Raw genomic sequence first — 17,911 nt, forward strand, 5'->3', positions numbered from 1 at the left:
CACAAAGGCACTCTATTAAGAGAACAGTGGAAAAGAGAATACATATGAAAATCTCTGGAAAAAGCTCAGAGCTCAAAGAAGTAGCTTCACAATCTTAAGGTGCAAGTGTTATTAATAAAAATGATGATAAAACAAAAGCAGGAAAATCAATATGAAAGTAAACAATATAGAACTTTATCAAAGGATCAAAAGGACAGTCCAAAAGGAATAGAAGAGATAGGAATATAGAAAAGCAGACAGTTATGTATGAGGAAAGGGATACCAAGAACACTATTTATCCACAATAAAAACTTAGTTGATAGAGTTAACCCTTGTAAATTTAGTCAGGAAATAACGGAGAATGATTTAACCATGCTCTAAAATTATATACTAAAGACTATGAAAATCTGAATAAAAAAGATTTTTTTTTTATTTTGAGGAAAGAAATTCTAAAACCAACACAAAATATAAAACCCTATAGGTACCAATAGCTGATGAAAAACTGGAGAAGATCTGCAGGTGAGGATGGGGAGGGCTGAGTGTGGATAATTCCTTCAAAGAATCTATAATGAATACAAGTAGGTAGGGGTCGACTAACCAATTTACCCCACGGTCTTGAGACTAAAGCCAGATAAAGGGTAGAAAGAAAAAATCATAAATTAAATTGGCTATGGTGGTGCATGCCTGTAATACAACCTATTTAGGAGGTTGAGGCAGGAGGATTTCAAGTTTGAGGCCAGTCTGGGCAACTTAATAAGACCCTGTCTTGAGATAAAAAATTAAAAAGGCTGGGAGTATAGAATCAGCAATAGTACACCCCTGGGCTCAATCCCCAGCACCAGAAAAAAGATTAGAAAATATATGCCTATTTCACTCTTTCGTGTAGATGTGAAAAATTTAAAGACAAGCTGGGTCCATAAACACTAAGGAGAGGCACGGTAGTAAGGACTCTGGGTCAGATGGACCGAATTCAAAGTTTGCCTTTATTACAGATTTGCTCATTGCTAACCTTCCTAGGACTCAATTTCTTCTTCTGTAAACAGGGAACATAGTATTCATCACATGGGGCTAAAGAAAAATTATGGAGAAAATGTATGTAAAACTTAATATAATGTCTTGCCAATAGCACATAATATTGGAAGAAGCTGATTATGCATGTATACTAAAGGGAATAAAACCCATAATTAAGTCAGGTTCATCACAGAGTGGAAGAGTAGTTAGCAAATGGAAAACTAGTAATTATAATACTCCACAAGAGACTAAATAGTAACAATTATATGTTCATATCAATAAGTGCCAAAATGGCATTTGAAAACTCTGACATCCATTTAAAAATGCAAAGAAGGCATCTATATTTAACATACTTGAAACCAAGAGTCAACACTATAATTAAGAGATTTTAAAGGCATTGTAAATACAAACAGAAGCAAAGGAAGTCTGTCCATTTTTACCATTATGATTTAAAATTGTTCAGGACATTTTTGTCAATGAATAAGAGGGAGACCATGGAAATAACAGAATAGTAATCAGGAAAAAAAAAGACAAACACATTACAGGCAAATTATGATTGATTACTCATGTAATCTGAGGAATCTTGGGTAGAGGCATTGAGGAAAAAACATAAAAGTACAATAAAAGTAAATAATGATCAATAATATTCTTCTATACTAATTATAACCTGTCAGAAAACATAATGAAAACTGGAAACCTCATTCATAATAAACATAAAAGCAGTCCAAGGCCTTAACTTCATAAAGGGTGTATAAGAGAGAAACTGTAAAGCTCTCATGGGAGAAAGAAAATCGTTTAGGAAAAATTAAAATTTATTCAAGTCTCAGTTTTTACAGAAATTGCATATTTTTAATTTTTTTTTTTTTTTTTTTTTTGTGTGTGTGTGTGTATAGTGCTGGGGCTGGAACTCAGGGCGTTGCATATGCTAGGCAAATGCTATACCACTGAACTACACCCTGGGCACTAGAAATTGCATGTGTTTTTAAAGCAGGGAAGCATGATCCATGTGAACACTCCCCCCATTCTTAAAGAGTTTCCTTTTAGGTAAAAGTCTAGAAACCACTTACCTAATAAGCAAGCAATGAGATGTCCTGCCCAGAGCATGGCTCCTGTGAATGTTCTGGGTGGGATGAGAACCCAGGTTGGTAAAGGGAGAAGGGAATTAGAAGACTTGGGAATGGCAACTGGGTTGGTATCTGAGTTTAGCCACAGATCCAGAGATAAGAAAGCCCATGTGAAAGTCTCCAGGTCCTGGGAAAGCAATGGGGGGAAGCAGCATTGGAGAGGTGGGGTGGAGTGAGGTGAGGGGTCAAAGAAGGCACAGTACAGCAGCAAGCATGACCCTAGACGAAACCCTGGAGCAGCCAGGGCCTGGACTGTGTGTTCATTTTGCACGTTCAGAATCTAAGAATCGATTTTGGAAAATGTGGGACATTCCTGTACCATAGAAAACAGTTGGAGTCATCAAATGGGGCAAGAGAGAAGAGTCTGGTAAAGGGACAATTTATAAGAGCATGACAGGGTTAAAGGAAAGCAGTAAAGGAAGGTGAAGCTCTCAGGGAGTGGTGAGCACCTGTTATGGTTTGGATGTGAGGTGTCCCCAAAAAGCTCAAAAGTGAGACAATGCAAGGAGGGTCAGTGAATTAATCACCTGATGGGATTGAGCCAAACTGAAGGCAGGTGGGGTTTGGCTGGATGAGGTCATTGGGGGCGTGGCTTTGGGGTGTTTATTTGTATCTGGCCAGTGGAGTCTCTCTCTGCTGTCTGATCATCAGGTGAGCTGCTTCCCCCGGCCACACTCTTCTGACATGTTCTGCCTCACCTCCAGCCCCAGGAATGGAGCCTGCTGTCTATGAACTGTGACCACTGGAACCGTGAGCCCCCAAATAAACTTTTCCTCTCCTACAGTTGCACTGGTAGGGTCCTTTAGTCACAGCAGCAGAAAAGCTGACTAAAACAGCACCCTACACCTGAAATATTTCCCTATGGGAATCAGGAGGGAGAGCTGCAGCTGGAGGGGAGGGGAGCTGACAGAAGTCCTGGCCTTTGGAAGAGGATGGCCCATCTGCAGCCTCCACAGGGAGGGACAGAGGGAGACGGGGGGATAAAGACCACAACAACCTCACTCTCTGCTGTCCTTTGCTTCCTACTCAGTTGGAGGGCAGAGGGTGAGAGAGCAAAGTGATGAGGTCTCTGAAGACCAGCCTCCCAAGGTTAGCTGGTTGTAATGTGCCCCCCCCCAAAAAAAAAAAAAACAAAAAAACCCATGAAGCTTCAATGCAAACATATCTAGAAGGCTAGAAAAAAAATGAAAGAACTCTCTCGGAGCCTAACTGAAGAAAGAAGCAACTCCTGCACTGTAAGCTTGGACTGCAACTGGGGCTGCCCTGGGGATTCAGTTTCAATGGCAACACACCATTCCCTGTAAAGGCAGGGCCCAGGTGAGGGACAGACTTTCAGTGAAAAGATGAGCCAAAAGAAACCCACTAGCACATGGAGATAGGAGAGAACTTCTCTGAGTCAGCATGGAGTCTGGGCTGGACAGGTCCCTTGAAATTCACAACCAAGGGCGTGGAGTGTGACATCGGTCCATTACTCTGTCTTATGCCATCTGTCGTTGATACCTTGATATCATTTTTCTGAGTACTTTAAGGACTGTACCTTTCCCAATTATTCCAAGATTTCATTGTAATGTGTCTTTTTCATTCACTATGCTGAACACTTGGCCTTTTAATCCCTGAGGTTTTCCTGTGTTCTGTTCCAGGAATTGGGTTGACATTCACGCACTGTCCCATATGCAGGTGCTTTCCTGGCTCTGCTAAGACAATTGCCACTTGTCATTTGCTCTCCATCTTCCCAAATTTGGTGATGTATCTTATTTGGTGTGAACGTCTTTCCTCTTCTCTTGTTCTTGTGGGGTTCTCTATTCATCTAGTGTTTTCCTTGTAGATTTGGGGAAAGCAAATTACTGTGTGTTCAATCTTCCATATTTAACTGGAAGATCGGATCATTGACTTTCCTTCTCTATTTCCAACCCAAACAAAAGTGAACTGTTGCATACCTGGGAGACACTGATGGGCAGAATTACTCATCTTTGGGAGGAATTTTCCAGTTATGGAGGGAAGCAGTGGGATTTTTGTTTGTTGAGAGTGTGTGATGGTTGACTTTATGCATCAATTTGACTGTGTCCTGAGGTGCCCTGATTAATCATTATTTCTGGGTGTGTCTGCGAGGCTTTTTCTGGGTGAGATTAACAACCTGCATGATTGAATTTGATCAAGTCAATTGTCCTCCCCAAGGTTGACAGGTATCGTCCAATCAATTGAGGTCCTGTAAAGAATAAAATGGCAGAGGATTCATCTCTTGCTTTTTGCCTGTCTGCCTGAGCTGGGACATCGGTCTTCTGCTGCCCTTAGACTGGCATGTACACCATTGGCTCATCTTGATAGCAGGCCTTTGGTCCATCACTGGCTTTCCTGTGTCTCCAGTTTGAGATGGCAGACTGTGGGACTTCTCAGTCCGCAGCATTGTGTGGGCCAGCTTTCATAATGAATCTCCATATCTCTCTACCTGTCTGTCTATCTCTTATTGGTTTTCTGGAGAACCCTGACTAATACATTATTTAACTTTGTTTCTGAAGTTAGATTGGGAAAGGAAGCCTATAGTCACATGTTATCACAGTTCTAGCCTCTGTACTAAGGAAACCCACAAATGGTTGGTTTTATTCATAAATGAGAAGAAACTAAGCAAGCTAAATATTATTAAGCTAACAATTATTCCCAAGGCAATTTTTGGATTTAATGCAACTCCACTTAACATTCTGACAGGATCCTTTACAGAGCTTGATGACATGATTTCAAAATCATTTGTAAAAATAGAAAGACAATAATACTGAGGAATATTTTAAAAAGAAGCGGCACCTCCACCATTTCTAAGCCAGACACCTGGCTCATCAGCTTTGATGCTTCTCTCTCTCCCTCACTCCGCCACATCTCATCCATGACATAATCTGCTGCTTACAGATAGGCCCATCTACCACCTCCCCATCACCAGCCCCCCACCATGGTCCAAGCCATCACCTGCTGACTCATGGCAATGTCCTCCTAACCTATCTTCTCACACACCATTGGCCCCATCCAATCTGCTCTCCACTCCCTGGCCACGTATGGTCCCCTCTCTCTCCTGGCCTAACCTCTTCAGTAGCTTTACATTGCTCTTTCCTGCCACTCTTTCCTTTACTCATTTTCAAACTGCTTCTTGCATTCATTTGACACAATTTATTCAGAACTTCAATGTGCCAGACAATGAGCAAGGCCCTGGGGAGATAATGAACAAAATCAGACTTTTGATTCATGCCAACTCCCTAGTGATTTAAAGACAAAGGACAATAAACATAAAAAAAAAAAAAATTCAAGTGTCTTAGTAATTAAACAAATAACAATTTAAAATAATAAGATTATTTTTTATAACCATTAAATTGGCCAAATCCAAATAAGAAAAGCTTCAATTGAATGCTGTGAAATAGATATTTTATTCATTATGGTTAATATGGTGAATCAATACAAATGTTTCAGAGAAGAATCAGGCAAGCAATCTCAAGTCAAAAAATATTTTAAAAGAAAACCCCACATCCTTTGAGCCAGCAGTCTTACTCTTGGGAAATTATTTCAAGGAAATAATTTCAAGAAAAGGGGAAGGGCAGACGAGACTGTACATACAAAGTTTTTATTGCAGTGCTTTCTAAGCTAGCAAAAGACCTGACATCATCAAACGGTCAATAAAGAATAGTTGGATAAATAGTTTGGAATAAACTGCCATAATAAATTATCATTATGAGAGAAAACCAAGTGCGAAAAGTAGGACTCAGTGTGTTTGAATGTGAGTAGGATCTCTGTCGATGGATGGATATGTAAAGAAATAAAAATAGTTGCCAAGTGTTAAAGTGGTGGTTTCTCATGTGATTGGATGTAATAATTTTTTAAAAGTAAGTGACCCAACAGAGAAGATGGTTGAATTGCTTTGTAAAATTAACTTCGATTTTGAAGAGTATATTTCCCAGTGGCCATATCAATATTTTAGGTAACATACTAATAATGGGATCCTGGAAAAATATTCTTTTCATCAATATGTACTTATTAAACAGTTTCAAAACCGATGCTGTTTCAAGAATGGGGAGCGTTATGCACCTTACGTTGTCCAGGAAGATGACATATCTCTATGGGATGGAAGAATTTGTCAAAAACCCAGGAGTTGTATGCAAGCTGGAGACTAATGAGACTCAGCACCTGGTAGGAAGTTCCAAATCTTGTGGCAAAGACTGGGCATGTCTCCAGCCCTTGGACATCCTTATGTGCTGGTCACCTTGTTCCTGGGAGGCAATTGCTCCCATAGTTCCTGTGCCTGGGAACTAGACTGTTAGCTCCCAGGCGCAGATGCTGTAGGAGCTTGCAGTTTCTGATACTTCAGGAATCAGGAATTCCATCAGGCTCAGCAAATCTCCTTTTTCTGACTTCTAGTTAGGATTTCTGCAGAGTAGGTCTTTCTACAGTGGGCACAGCAGTTCAGTGTGGCACAGAATGTGGTACCAGTTGAGTTTCATGTTAGTACAGCCACCAAAGATGCTTTGTTTTTAAGATGTTTAATTTACTGTAGAGGACAGATTGTCTCATGAGAGCCCCCAGAGGAAGATAAAAGGAAATCAGGATCTCAGTTCTGATTTTGGTTGGGACCCTTGCTGGCTATATGATCTGAGCCTGATTTCTTTGTGCTTCAAGTTTTTTTCACCACAAAATTAGGAGGTAAAACTTATGTGATTCAACCTTAAAAAGGATTTCTAGAGCTTCTTGATTAGGAATATATTCAGAGGATCTCACTATTTCTGGATGGTCAGCAGAGATTTATGTCTTTATAACAGAAAAGGAATGCCAAAGGCCATTTAGGCTATTCTCCTGCCTGCATTTCCATCTCGCCATATCTAGTCCTCCCACTCTCGCCCCCAGATGGGAACTGCAGAGTACTCTGTACTACAATGGAAGAAACCTCAGAAACAACACTTGGAACAAATGTTTTGTATCATGATTGAGAAGAATCACCTGCACATGTGGCCCATAGAGATGGCTGAAAGTACAGGGTGTTGCTCAACCCTCCATGTAGCCTCCATCATGAATCTCAGGGGCAAGTTTCTCAGAGAGTAAGAGCAACTTAGGTTGCTATCTTACCCTATCACACAGGTTCTTAGAGTTGATTCACAGAACCCTGGGACCTGAAACCCTTTTAGAGTGTCTGAGAGATGAAAACTATTTTCATAGTACTATTAAGGAGTAATTTGCTTTTTGCAGTGTGCTGACATTAATGCTGGCACTGAGCACCGGTCAAGGCAGCAGCCCTGAACTGTCAGCAGTCAATGTCTTCTTCACTGCCACTGACTCACAATAGACAACGGAAAAGTTAGTTTTACATAAGAATGTCCTTGATGAAACAATAAAAAAGATTAATTTTATTAAATCTCTACCTTCGAGTGCACATCCTTTTATTATTGTGTGACTAACTGGGAAATATGCAAAAGCACTTCTGCTGTATATGGAGTACTCTGATTGTCCCAAATGAAAGCACTTCTGTGATGCTTTGAGATGCAAGCTCGACTAGTTGCCTTTTACATTCATAAAACATAATTTTTACATGAAAGAACAAATGACAGACAAATTATGGTTATTCAGACTTGGAATCTGGCAGACATTTTCTCAAAAATGAAGTGTGCCTGTCACTTCAAAGAAAACAGCTGATGGGTAATTTTTGCCAATAATAAAATTTAAGATTTCAATAAAAAATCTGAAAACCTGTATGCATTACTATGAATTTGATACCTTTGCAACACCTAAACACACTTCTGATGAGAGTTTGAATATTGTTTAATGAACAGTCTCAGCATTTGGATTATCTGTATAATTCAGTAAACCAATGTTTTCCAAATGACCAGTGTATGATGTTATAAAATTCCATTCAAGGTGGAAGGTAAGCAATGCATTTTAGCTTAAGCAAGTACAAATCCATTGACAGAGTTTCATATTCCCCCTTATAATTGACCTTTAAAAATTATCATTTCTAGAGTTGGTAGTAGCCTGTGGTATGGTATCAAAGATGATTTATATTTATCTGGAAAGGTTATTAAAATACTCTTCCCATTTCCAGTTATGTATTTGTGTGAGGTGGAATTTTCTTCTTATACTTCAACCAAAAATATACCACAATAGACTGAATGCAGAAAAAAAGGTGAATGAACCTTGTGTGTCTTCTGTTAAGCCAGCCATTAAAAAAATTGGCAGACATGTGAAACAATGCTCATTTTACTAACTTTCTTTTGTTTGGGACAGTATAGTTATTTTCATAAAATGTGTTATTTATGCCAACATGTAATGAGCTTATTATTAATTTGCTATATGTTACTTTAAAAAATCAATTAATAAACAATATTTAAAAATTCATTTCAACTTTTGATATAGTGAACATTGGTAGATGGAACCCACATAAACAAAAATATGTTGAAGTTCTCAGTAATTTTTAAGCATATAAAAGCAAATCTGATAATAAAATGCTTGAGAACCAATGTTCTAAGATCCCTGCAGAAAATGTGGTGTTTTGGATGACCGATTAACAAAAGAGAGGGGAATTTGGTGTCTTTCAGTTTGCACTGTTGTGGGGAAGCTTCTCTGGGTTTGACAACAGGGTTGGTTATCAAGATAGAATCACCCCTGCAGCAACAAAAGGAAACTTACCTATTACCTAACTAAGACTGGTAGAAATCACTTTGGAGATTTCAAGGTCCTGAGGTGACTTGCCTGTTCCCTTCCAAGTGGCTCCAGTCCCCTGAGCGTTTTCATACCTTTTCTTCCAAGGAAGGGACAGTCCAGCCCACAGTCCCTGTTCAGTACCAGCCATTGTGACTAGGTGTAGTTTAGACATCTGCCTCCCAAGTTATAGCGAAGCCACTGTGATCTCAGTAGTTGGTGTCTGGTCTTGCAAAGGCACCAGCCACTTCCAGGCACTAAGAATCAAAGCTCAGCCTGTCTGACTTTAGTCCTGAAGGACTTCTTAGTCTGGTGGGGAAGAAAGACTCCTGAAGAAATAACTGCAGCATGATATGATAAATACCATTCTGTACATAGTGATGAAACTGTCCAACCAAAAATTAGGATATGATCTGACAGTATAATGTAATATCTGACAATGGAACAATCTGGGGGAAATTGGAACATGTGTTTGCACTATTAAGAAACTCCCAGCAATTCCACTGAAATTCTCTGCAGATTTATACTTGATTTGTCCCAAAGACCCAGAAACAATGGTTTTGTACCCCAGCCCCACTAATTCTGGGAAATGATGGTGGCAGAATAGAAAAGGGCAAGCAGTCCTTAGAATCACAAAGGATGAGTAATGGCCCCCTAACATTTTATTTCCTCTGGGTTAGTGGATAGAGGTTTGTAGGAAATTTTTTCCAGCATACTTGTTCCAAGTGGTTTTCCTCTGCAGACTGAGTGTCCAAGTTTGTTCACACAGGTCTCCCACACCAGCTGAGGCAGATCAGGCTGAATCCCAGTCAGAGGATTGAACTAGTAAGAGGTTTCTAAGATCCCAAGCCTTGAATGTACATGAGTAAAATTAAACAATAGGGCTCTCGATCTGCCAAGAAATGTTGGAGTCCCCCCCTGGGTGGGCTGTTTGGAGACCAAGAAGGTTCTGGTCTGGCCTGGGTCTTCTAAGTCCCAACCATGTGCCCTTTTCCTCCCTTTTCCTCTGGGACCTGGCCCAAATTCCTCTTTTTAATCTCTTTATGCCATTCCCACTGTGCCTTCCCAGCTGTGGTAACTCCAAAGTGAAATGCACAGGAACAAAACAGAAAAAGAGCAGAAAAACATGCTCAGTGCCACACATGGACAGTCTGCCACCCACAGCCAGAGAGAATGGGCAAGCTCTGGCCTTAAAGACAACCCAAAGTAAAGGCAAGACAAAGAGTCTGGCAAACCCTTTTTTGAATCTTGGACCCACTACATTTGATTCTGGGCAAATCATGACATCTCTCTGATCCCCAGTAAGCTTAACCACAAAACCAAGTTATTTTGAGGATTAAATAACAATACATATGTGAAAATGCTTGGTACATGGAAGGTTCACATCCTTTTGTGTGATGGTTTGTTTAGCATCTGTTTCCCCACTATTCTTTGAGTGGAATGAGAACCTAAACTGAATCTTTTTTGGTTCACTCTTGTATCTCCAGAGCTGAGCACAGTGCCTGGCACACATTACACTTTTAAAATTTATGTATTGATTTATCTTGCAGTATTGGGGATCACGTTGAGCAGTTTTTGAGACAACTGTCTAAGAAACAGAAATAGGGAAGGTCCTGATTAAGGATCTACTCCCAACTAGCAAGTTTGGGGTTTACCTAACAGCTCTCATTGATTGATTTTGGCTTTCTAGAGCATGTCATGAAGGAATTGGAAGGTGGCGTCTGGAACCAGTAGGGAAAGGGCTGATTGATGGCCACCACCTGCTGTAGTTGAGGATGTTGACCTTGATCTGTGGAGTCAAGAGCAAGTCCCTTTAGCAGCTATTTTCAGCATAAAGACCTGTTTGTAATTATGGATTGCAATTGAGGACTAAGATTACCAAATGCCTGACTTGAAGATAAGTAATATGACTTCAGGGAAGAGTTTTAAAATCACAGATGAGAAACAGAACAATGCTATACAAGGAAACTAAAAGCATATCACCATTCCATCTGCCTGTCTCAATGAATTTACTTACTCGAAGTGCATGTTTCATGAATCAGTTGATAACAGTGAGCAGAACTGACAGGTTTCAGCGTGTCTATCCCACAGTCAGAACTTTAACAATGTGCACTTCCTCAACACACAGAGTAGCTACTCTACTTACGAGGGTAATCCTTTGGATGTGTCTTCTCCGACCAGTTTCCATAGAATGTGAGTCTGTACTTGGCAGTTCCGCAGGCACAGCAGTCTAAGATTGGCTTGTCAGTCACCCCATCAAATGTGGAATCTGAAACAGAAAAATCCCCAAGTGAGAAGAAAAAGGAGTCATCTATAAGGCAGCACCATCTTGATTTGTCTTATCTTTGATTCCTAAAAAAAGAAGACGAAGTATAGTTTTTATCAGTTTGTAAGACTCAGAACTAGGTCAGTACTTGGGCATTTGTGGACCTCTAAGAATGAAAACTGCATTTTGAAAAAAAAATCAGAGCTTTTGTTCTAATAATTTTGAGGAGATCTCTGAGACCAATAGGGCAGAATCTTTGAGACAAAGGAGATCTTGAAAAACTAGGGACAAAATGTACTCAGATATCGTTTCTGGAGACCAATCTCCTCCCATTCCTCTGCTAACGGGATTTTCCAACCAAATTTTAAGCGGAATACACATGTGTGTTTTGTCCAAGAAATATTCTCAAGGGCCAGAATGTCTAAACCTGAGGGGAAACTTTTTGAAGGACAGCAGTGAGAACAAGTAGAGAGATATAAAGAACAGCTGAAAAAAAGCTTTTCTATTATTTTAAAATTTTAATTGCTTGTATAGTCGCATCACTTCTTATGCTTTCAGAGACTTTACTAGGAGGGGTGGGGGTTGGAAATATGTTCATAGGTTCAGGTTTCATTCTGAGTATAGAAGCAGTCAGGAAAAACTTCAGATTCTCTCTCCACCCCCATTTTTAGCTGTGAATAGCTGATAAGTAAGGAAAGAGAGATTACATGAATAAATTCAGTATTTCCGATTGTCAAACCCACATTCCTAACTGTGCCTTGTTGCTTTTTGTCTGTTCTGCTTCCTACAAGATGAAAACAATGACTACAGATGCAACTTGCTGCAATTGCTTTTTCTTCAGTTCTCCTAGCAGTATTAACATAAATCTTTTTTTTTTTTTGCAAGTTGGACATTTATTCTTTAATAGTATACAAAGAACAGCAACAAAGAGCATAAAAATCATTTCGAATGTCAGAAAGAGCATTTTGTAGATCTTCGTTTGGGAATTCACTGGGTTCATTGGGTTTGAACATGCAAAATTGGTGCTGGGTAGATGTGAATTCTAGGTTCTAGGATGCAGAAAAAAGTATGGGACGTGGAATTGCAACTGCAGTGCATTGATTGAGTCCTTATATATGCTGATCCCTTTCCGTACATTGTCTCATTTATCCTAACAATCTTAGGAGGTATTCGGTTATCCCCATTTTACCAATTGGTAAACCGAGACAGATTAGGAATGTGCTCAAGTTCACCCAGGGCTAGTGAGTAGCGCAGGCCCAGGTCTTTGGGGGTCCAGACCCCATGCCCTTGGTCTCTGCACTCTTTCACTCCCGGAAAGTCATCTGGTTTTGTCTACATAAACAATGAGAGAAAAAAATTTTTTTGGTTGTTTCTGTTTAGCTTTTTCCAAATGAGAAATGGTGCATTTAAAAAATCACCTCCCTCTATAACTTCAGAATTTCTAAACAACCCCCCAAATGAGGGCTGCATTGACTCAAAGTAGAAATAATTAGCGGCTTTTCATATACCTAGGATAGGTCAGCACATTGTCAGCGCCTTGGAGCAAGCTCCCCACTGCCACCTGTGCATGGAGCCTGAATCTGATTTCTGGGTGAGCTACTTCGATTGTTCAGGGACAAGCCCTATTGAATATGGTTCAGGAAAGGCAGCATAAACCAATAACTACTGAAGATTTTGTCCTTTTTCATTATGATCAACTATATTGTAAAAAACCAAAACTAGCTTTGAGAACAGAATTCAGAAGTAAGAGATACATGCTGGGGTTTCGATTGTAACTACCAACTGCAGTTAAACAAGGCAGCCGTCATCTCTGGAAGACCCAGAGGCCAGTTGGTAGCTGTCCCTTATCCAAAAGGCTTCCAGATTTAGGTGGTAAAGTTAAAGAGATTTCCAAGGATTTAAAGAAATGCATTTATAATGAATCTTTTGGAATTCCAAAGGAAATTAAACTTTCATCTAAAAATTAAATTTTGAGGTTTGAAAACAACTCTTTCCTACTGATAATGAACCAGGCTTTCAAAGGATGGTGAGGAGGAGCCTTAGCTTGCACCCCGCAGGACCACAGCAGGGCTGCCAGGTGCAGGCAACTTTAGCAAGGAGCGAGGCCTGAGTTTTCCTTTCTCCCCTTCTCTACTTCTTAATTTGTTGCCTTCTATGCATTCTTCATTCTTCTTTCCTTTTTTTCTTTATCCTATTATTCCGTCTCTGCTCATGTGCCGCTCCCTCTGAGTTTCTCTTTATCCTTCCTCCCCTTGGTCTCTCTCCTTGGTTTATTACGTGGTATTAAAGTGTGTTCGTGTGCATGTTTATTACAGGTCACCTTTTTGAATATTTTATGTTTCTCTGTTCTTAATTGTAAGTAACTTAATGCTTATGTTGCCTTTAAAAAGTAATGATCGCTATTACTTTTTATCTGTATGGCATTTAATTCTTCCCCTATGGATTAATGGCTTCCATTGGAAAAAAAAGTTAATTGCTCCAAGCTTCACTGTCCTCGTTCTTGATAGATTTGATTTGACTCAACAAGGAAGCAAAGACTATAGAGATTTTAATAAAAAAGCTGGTGATAATTAAGTGATAATATATATTTTAAAAATCCCTTTGCTCTGTACTTACATTGTACAGACTTTCTTAAGGTATGTTGATTGATTACTTTGTTGACTGATTTCTTTGTGGATCCGCAGTCTCTGGGAATCATTCACAACTATATCTAATGATCTACAGTCCAGGACCTGTTGCACCCCAACCCCCACTTTTTTTTTTTTTTTTTTTTTTTTTGCCTACTAAGTTGCCCCTGGCTAGTAGTCTTTGTACAGAGTTGCATGATAATTTTGATAAGCTCTGTAAGAGAACCAACTAAAGATTCGCTATGCCATTTTATTGGCATTGTATCTATAGAATTTTAGCCCATTCACAGCTTAGACAAGGTCTTATACAACATCCGAATAGAGCATTTGGAAAGTACCCTTTAGTTAATGGGGATGTCAGTAAAGGGTCTCCTCAGAACCCTCAAATCCTGGGAATAAGGCTGTCCTCTGGCAGACTAACAGAACCACATGCAATGGAGCCATCAGCTACTTATGGGGGAAGACCAAGAGGTGGCCTATGGTTGTGTGATCCAAACATCTACAATTCCAACCCTCAGGACCCGGATGTCACCTCAAGGCAGGGGAATCAGGAATGGGATTCATTCAGGCACCATGAATTTGAAGAGTTGAGAAAGCTTTCTGCTTGGATTAGCTTTTGATTAGTTAAGTACAGGAAAAGAAAGCCCTCAAAGCCATGTGTGGTGGTGTTCCCTGGAAACTAACGGGGGCTGTGGCCCACAGCCCCCTGGCCCTGATGGGAGGGTGCCCCTGATGGGAGGTATGGCAGGGCATCCTCTGGCTCCACAACCCTCCATATAGAATGTAGTTGTGCTCCAGCTCATCTGTCGGGAGACAATGCATTGACCTGCCAAAAGTGACTGCAAGCTACTGAAATAGGACGTATTTTCTTTGATGGAAGGGTGGTGGTTCAGCTTCTCGTTGTACCACTGGCTGTATGATGTAGAGAGAGCCATTTACACTGTTTCTCAGGCTCTTTATCTGTACAATCGGGATGATGATATCATCATCTTTACCACACAGAGTTGTCGTGCAGATTATGTGATTAATGCCTATGAAGTCCTTAGAATAGTGCCTGGCATGTAACAAGCACTCAAAACATATTAGCTATCATTACTATTTTCCCAGAAGACCTTTATCAACCTTTCTTAGTAGCTTATGATTTGTTAGAGTTGGAGAAGATTATTTATTCTCAAAAGACTAATTGCTCTAAATGCAAATAAAAAATTCTGCAAAAATGAATAGAAATGAGATAGTTAAGCTGTATAATTATAGAACATCTTCTATTTTTATGTAGTTATCTAATGACTTCTAAACACACTCAGATGTTTAAGGTCTTTTTATTTTAGAGTAGATTAATGAACAAACTTGGAATTAGCTTACCATGGCTCACACTTACATAGGAACATTTGCTATTGCCAAGGAGGCCCGGCACTACTTTACTTACTTTGTCTTATGGCTAGGAAGGACAGAGGCGGATTCAAACCCAGGCCTGACTTGAATCCAGGTCCCTGCTCTAACCTTCCCAGTCTACATAGGCTCCATGAGCTTTCTCAGCATGCCTTCCAAGGAGAGGGCATTGATGAGCTTGCAAATCTAAGGGCCAGAGTCTTGAATTTGATGCAATCACAAGGTTAGTGCCCCCATGGCATCCCCACACCCTGCTGGCCTTCTCTGGAGAAAATCCCCCATATTGCCCGGATGTCACACGAGTTCCTTGGAGTGATTTTTCCAGAGAATCATTATAGACTTTTTAAAGGTTCACAATTGTGCATTCCTTAATTAAGTCCTGTGAGTTATTCCAAGGAACCTCTCCAGAATAATCACTGTTTCACAAAAATAAGAAGACGACACCAATATAAGGTACATTATCTCCTACCCAGGGAATCAAGCTGAGTAATTAGAGCTTAAGGCGGATCCAATTATCCACAGCACACAGCCAGATTAAAAATTGGAGCTACGTGAGAAAGCAGAACCCAGAGGGACTCAGAAAGCCCAATCGCCTTAATTCCTGCAGCAGGATGCTTGAACTGAAAGAGCCCCTTCCATTTATCTAGCCCTCCCCACCTGCAAAGGCTTACCTTGTTCACAAAGTTTCTTGGTCAGAGAGCCCTCGTCTTGAAAATAAATGATGCGTTTCTGCACGATGCTGGCCCTGTGGGAAAGAGAACACATCACACAATGGCGAGGATGGGTGCAAGGGATCAGTCGGACATGGTCCTTGTTGGGCCACCTGGGCTGTGTGGCTCTGGGCTAGTCATCCCAGCTCACTGTGCTTCAGTTTCTTTATACAGAAATTGGCACAATAATAATAACTATCTCATGGGTGTTACTGTGAACTGTCAGAGAAGGTATGTCAAGAGCTTAGCACATGCCTAGAAGCCACTCAATATTAGTTATCAAGTTGTTGTCAGTAATATTATTATTATAAGGCAAGGAAGGGAACTAACAGCATTTTCAAAGCCTTTCTCAATGGTTCATTTTACTCTACTCTTCCTATTAAACCACTGAGGCCATTTATAGATCAACCAAATTCAAATTATAGAAGCATGTCAAATCTCTTCCTGAAGGGAAAAAAAGGAATTTAAAAATATATTTTGATATGTTCTGAAAATGTCATTCTATATCTTTCCTGAAAGTCTAGACAAAACTGTCTCCTACATTCTGAACAAAGACAACTTCAGCTGTGATTTCTCTCCCTCTTAAACATGTCAAACACAGGCTTTTAGAATCTGGAAAGCATATTTTGAGGTTGAAAAATGACTTACTTTTGGTCAGCACATATTTTCTCTTTAATCTGGAATTGCAGACACACTAGTTCTTTAACTCACTCTGTTGTTTATTTTCAGCTGGCCTTGAAGAGGTTGAATCCTGAAACCCAGTATTCCAGTAATTTGAAAGTCTACAACACTTAAAGTTGAGATGGTGCCAATAAATCTCAGGTCATTTCTATCGATTCTCTTCAGCAATGCTCCTCAATCAAAAGGTAATTTTCACTTCGATTCACCCTATTTAACAGATAAAGGCATCCCTCGACTCCATTACAGCTGACCACACTGAGTAAGTGCTGGAGTCACAGGATCTGCCCTGCATCACGTGATCCCACACCCAGGGATGGTCAGAGTGCGCAGGGATCTGTGGAGGACAGAGGCGATTTCCCGATGGTCTGGGCCAAGGCCAAGATGACTTTCCCAAGAAACATCTACTCGACATCCAGGCTTACACAAAAGAACACAATCCAGTCCAGCTTACAGATGTCTTTTATAGTCTTTCTCTACCCAAGAGAGATGAGATGTTGAAATAAATGAATGAAATATGCTTCCTGTCTACACAAAGCTACTTTGATCATTTATCCATTCTATGGATCATTAAGTGGGAGAGTTTCCTCAGGCCAAGAAAGTAATATTCATCTCCCCCCCAAGCCAAATAAAGAAGCCTTTTGTTAATCAGAGCCCCAGTCAGGCCATCTACCAGCCTTTCAGGATATCCCTACCCTGTGCCTGGGGCAGCCCTGGAGGACAAGGAGCAGGCCTGGTGGGAAGTATCCCAGGCTCCCCACTTACTGCAATCAAAAGCTCCATCCTTATTTCAACCACAGCAGCTTCCTCTCCATTTGTCTTCCTGCTGCATTTATTTTCTTTTTCCTTTCTCTTTTTCTTTTTCAACATGTGGTTGCTGGGGGCCTGCTTAGTGGCTGGCACTGGGGGAGGTACCAGGGACACTGCCTTGAACAAGACAGATGGGATTGCACTTCCCATTCTTAAAGATTACAGCACAGAAGGGGAAAGCATCAAAGAACCAAACCCGCAGCTAATGATTTAACCCAACCGTGAAGAAGTGCCAAGGTGGAGACATTCACAAGTGCAGGAGAGTGCAGCACAGGGCCCTGGCCAAGCTGGGAAAGGCTCCCTGCAGAAAGGACAGCCAGGCTCAGATTTGGTAGAGTAGGAGTCACTTAGACAAGCGGGAGGGAGAAGAAAGGGAGAAGGCATTCTTATGAAATCCTTGAGGTGGGAGGGACAAGGGCTCACAGGAGAGCACAGGAGTGGTAAGTCAAGGAGGTGATGTGGAACGAGCTGTGGAGATGGGCAGGGCTGTGCCACCCAGTGCCTGCAGGGAGGTGGCATTTCACTCCATGTTTAATGAGATAACTTTCTAGGGCATGCCCTGAGGACTAAGATGATCAGATTTGCTCTTTTGAAAGGGCACTTGGGCCACAAAGTAAAAATGAGTTGGAGTGTGGCTGCCAGTGTTCGAAGGTCCAT

At 40.7% G+C, this 17,911-nt stretch overlaps 1 protein-coding gene across 1 annotated transcript in view; it reads right to left on the bottom strand.

The window, feature by feature from the left end:
• SPON1 (spondin 1) overlaps positions 1-17,911 on the bottom strand; it is a 281,080-nt gene that overhangs the window by 153,904 nt on the left and 109,265 nt on the right. The window contains exons 4-5 of the mRNA XM_079104241.1: positions 15,728-15,801; positions 10,921-11,043 (exon numbers count right to left, since the gene is read on the bottom strand). Coding sequence (XP_078960367.1) covers positions 10,921-11,043; positions 15,728-15,801 — 197 coding nt within the window. The remainder of the gene's footprint in view (positions 1-10,920; positions 11,044-15,727; positions 15,802-17,911) is intronic.

Source organism: Sciurus vulgaris, assembly GCF_902686455.1.
Source record: "Sciurus vulgaris genome assembly, chromosome: 11".
Taxonomy (NCBI): Eukaryota; Metazoa; Chordata; class Mammalia; order Rodentia; family Sciuridae; genus Sciurus; species Sciurus vulgaris.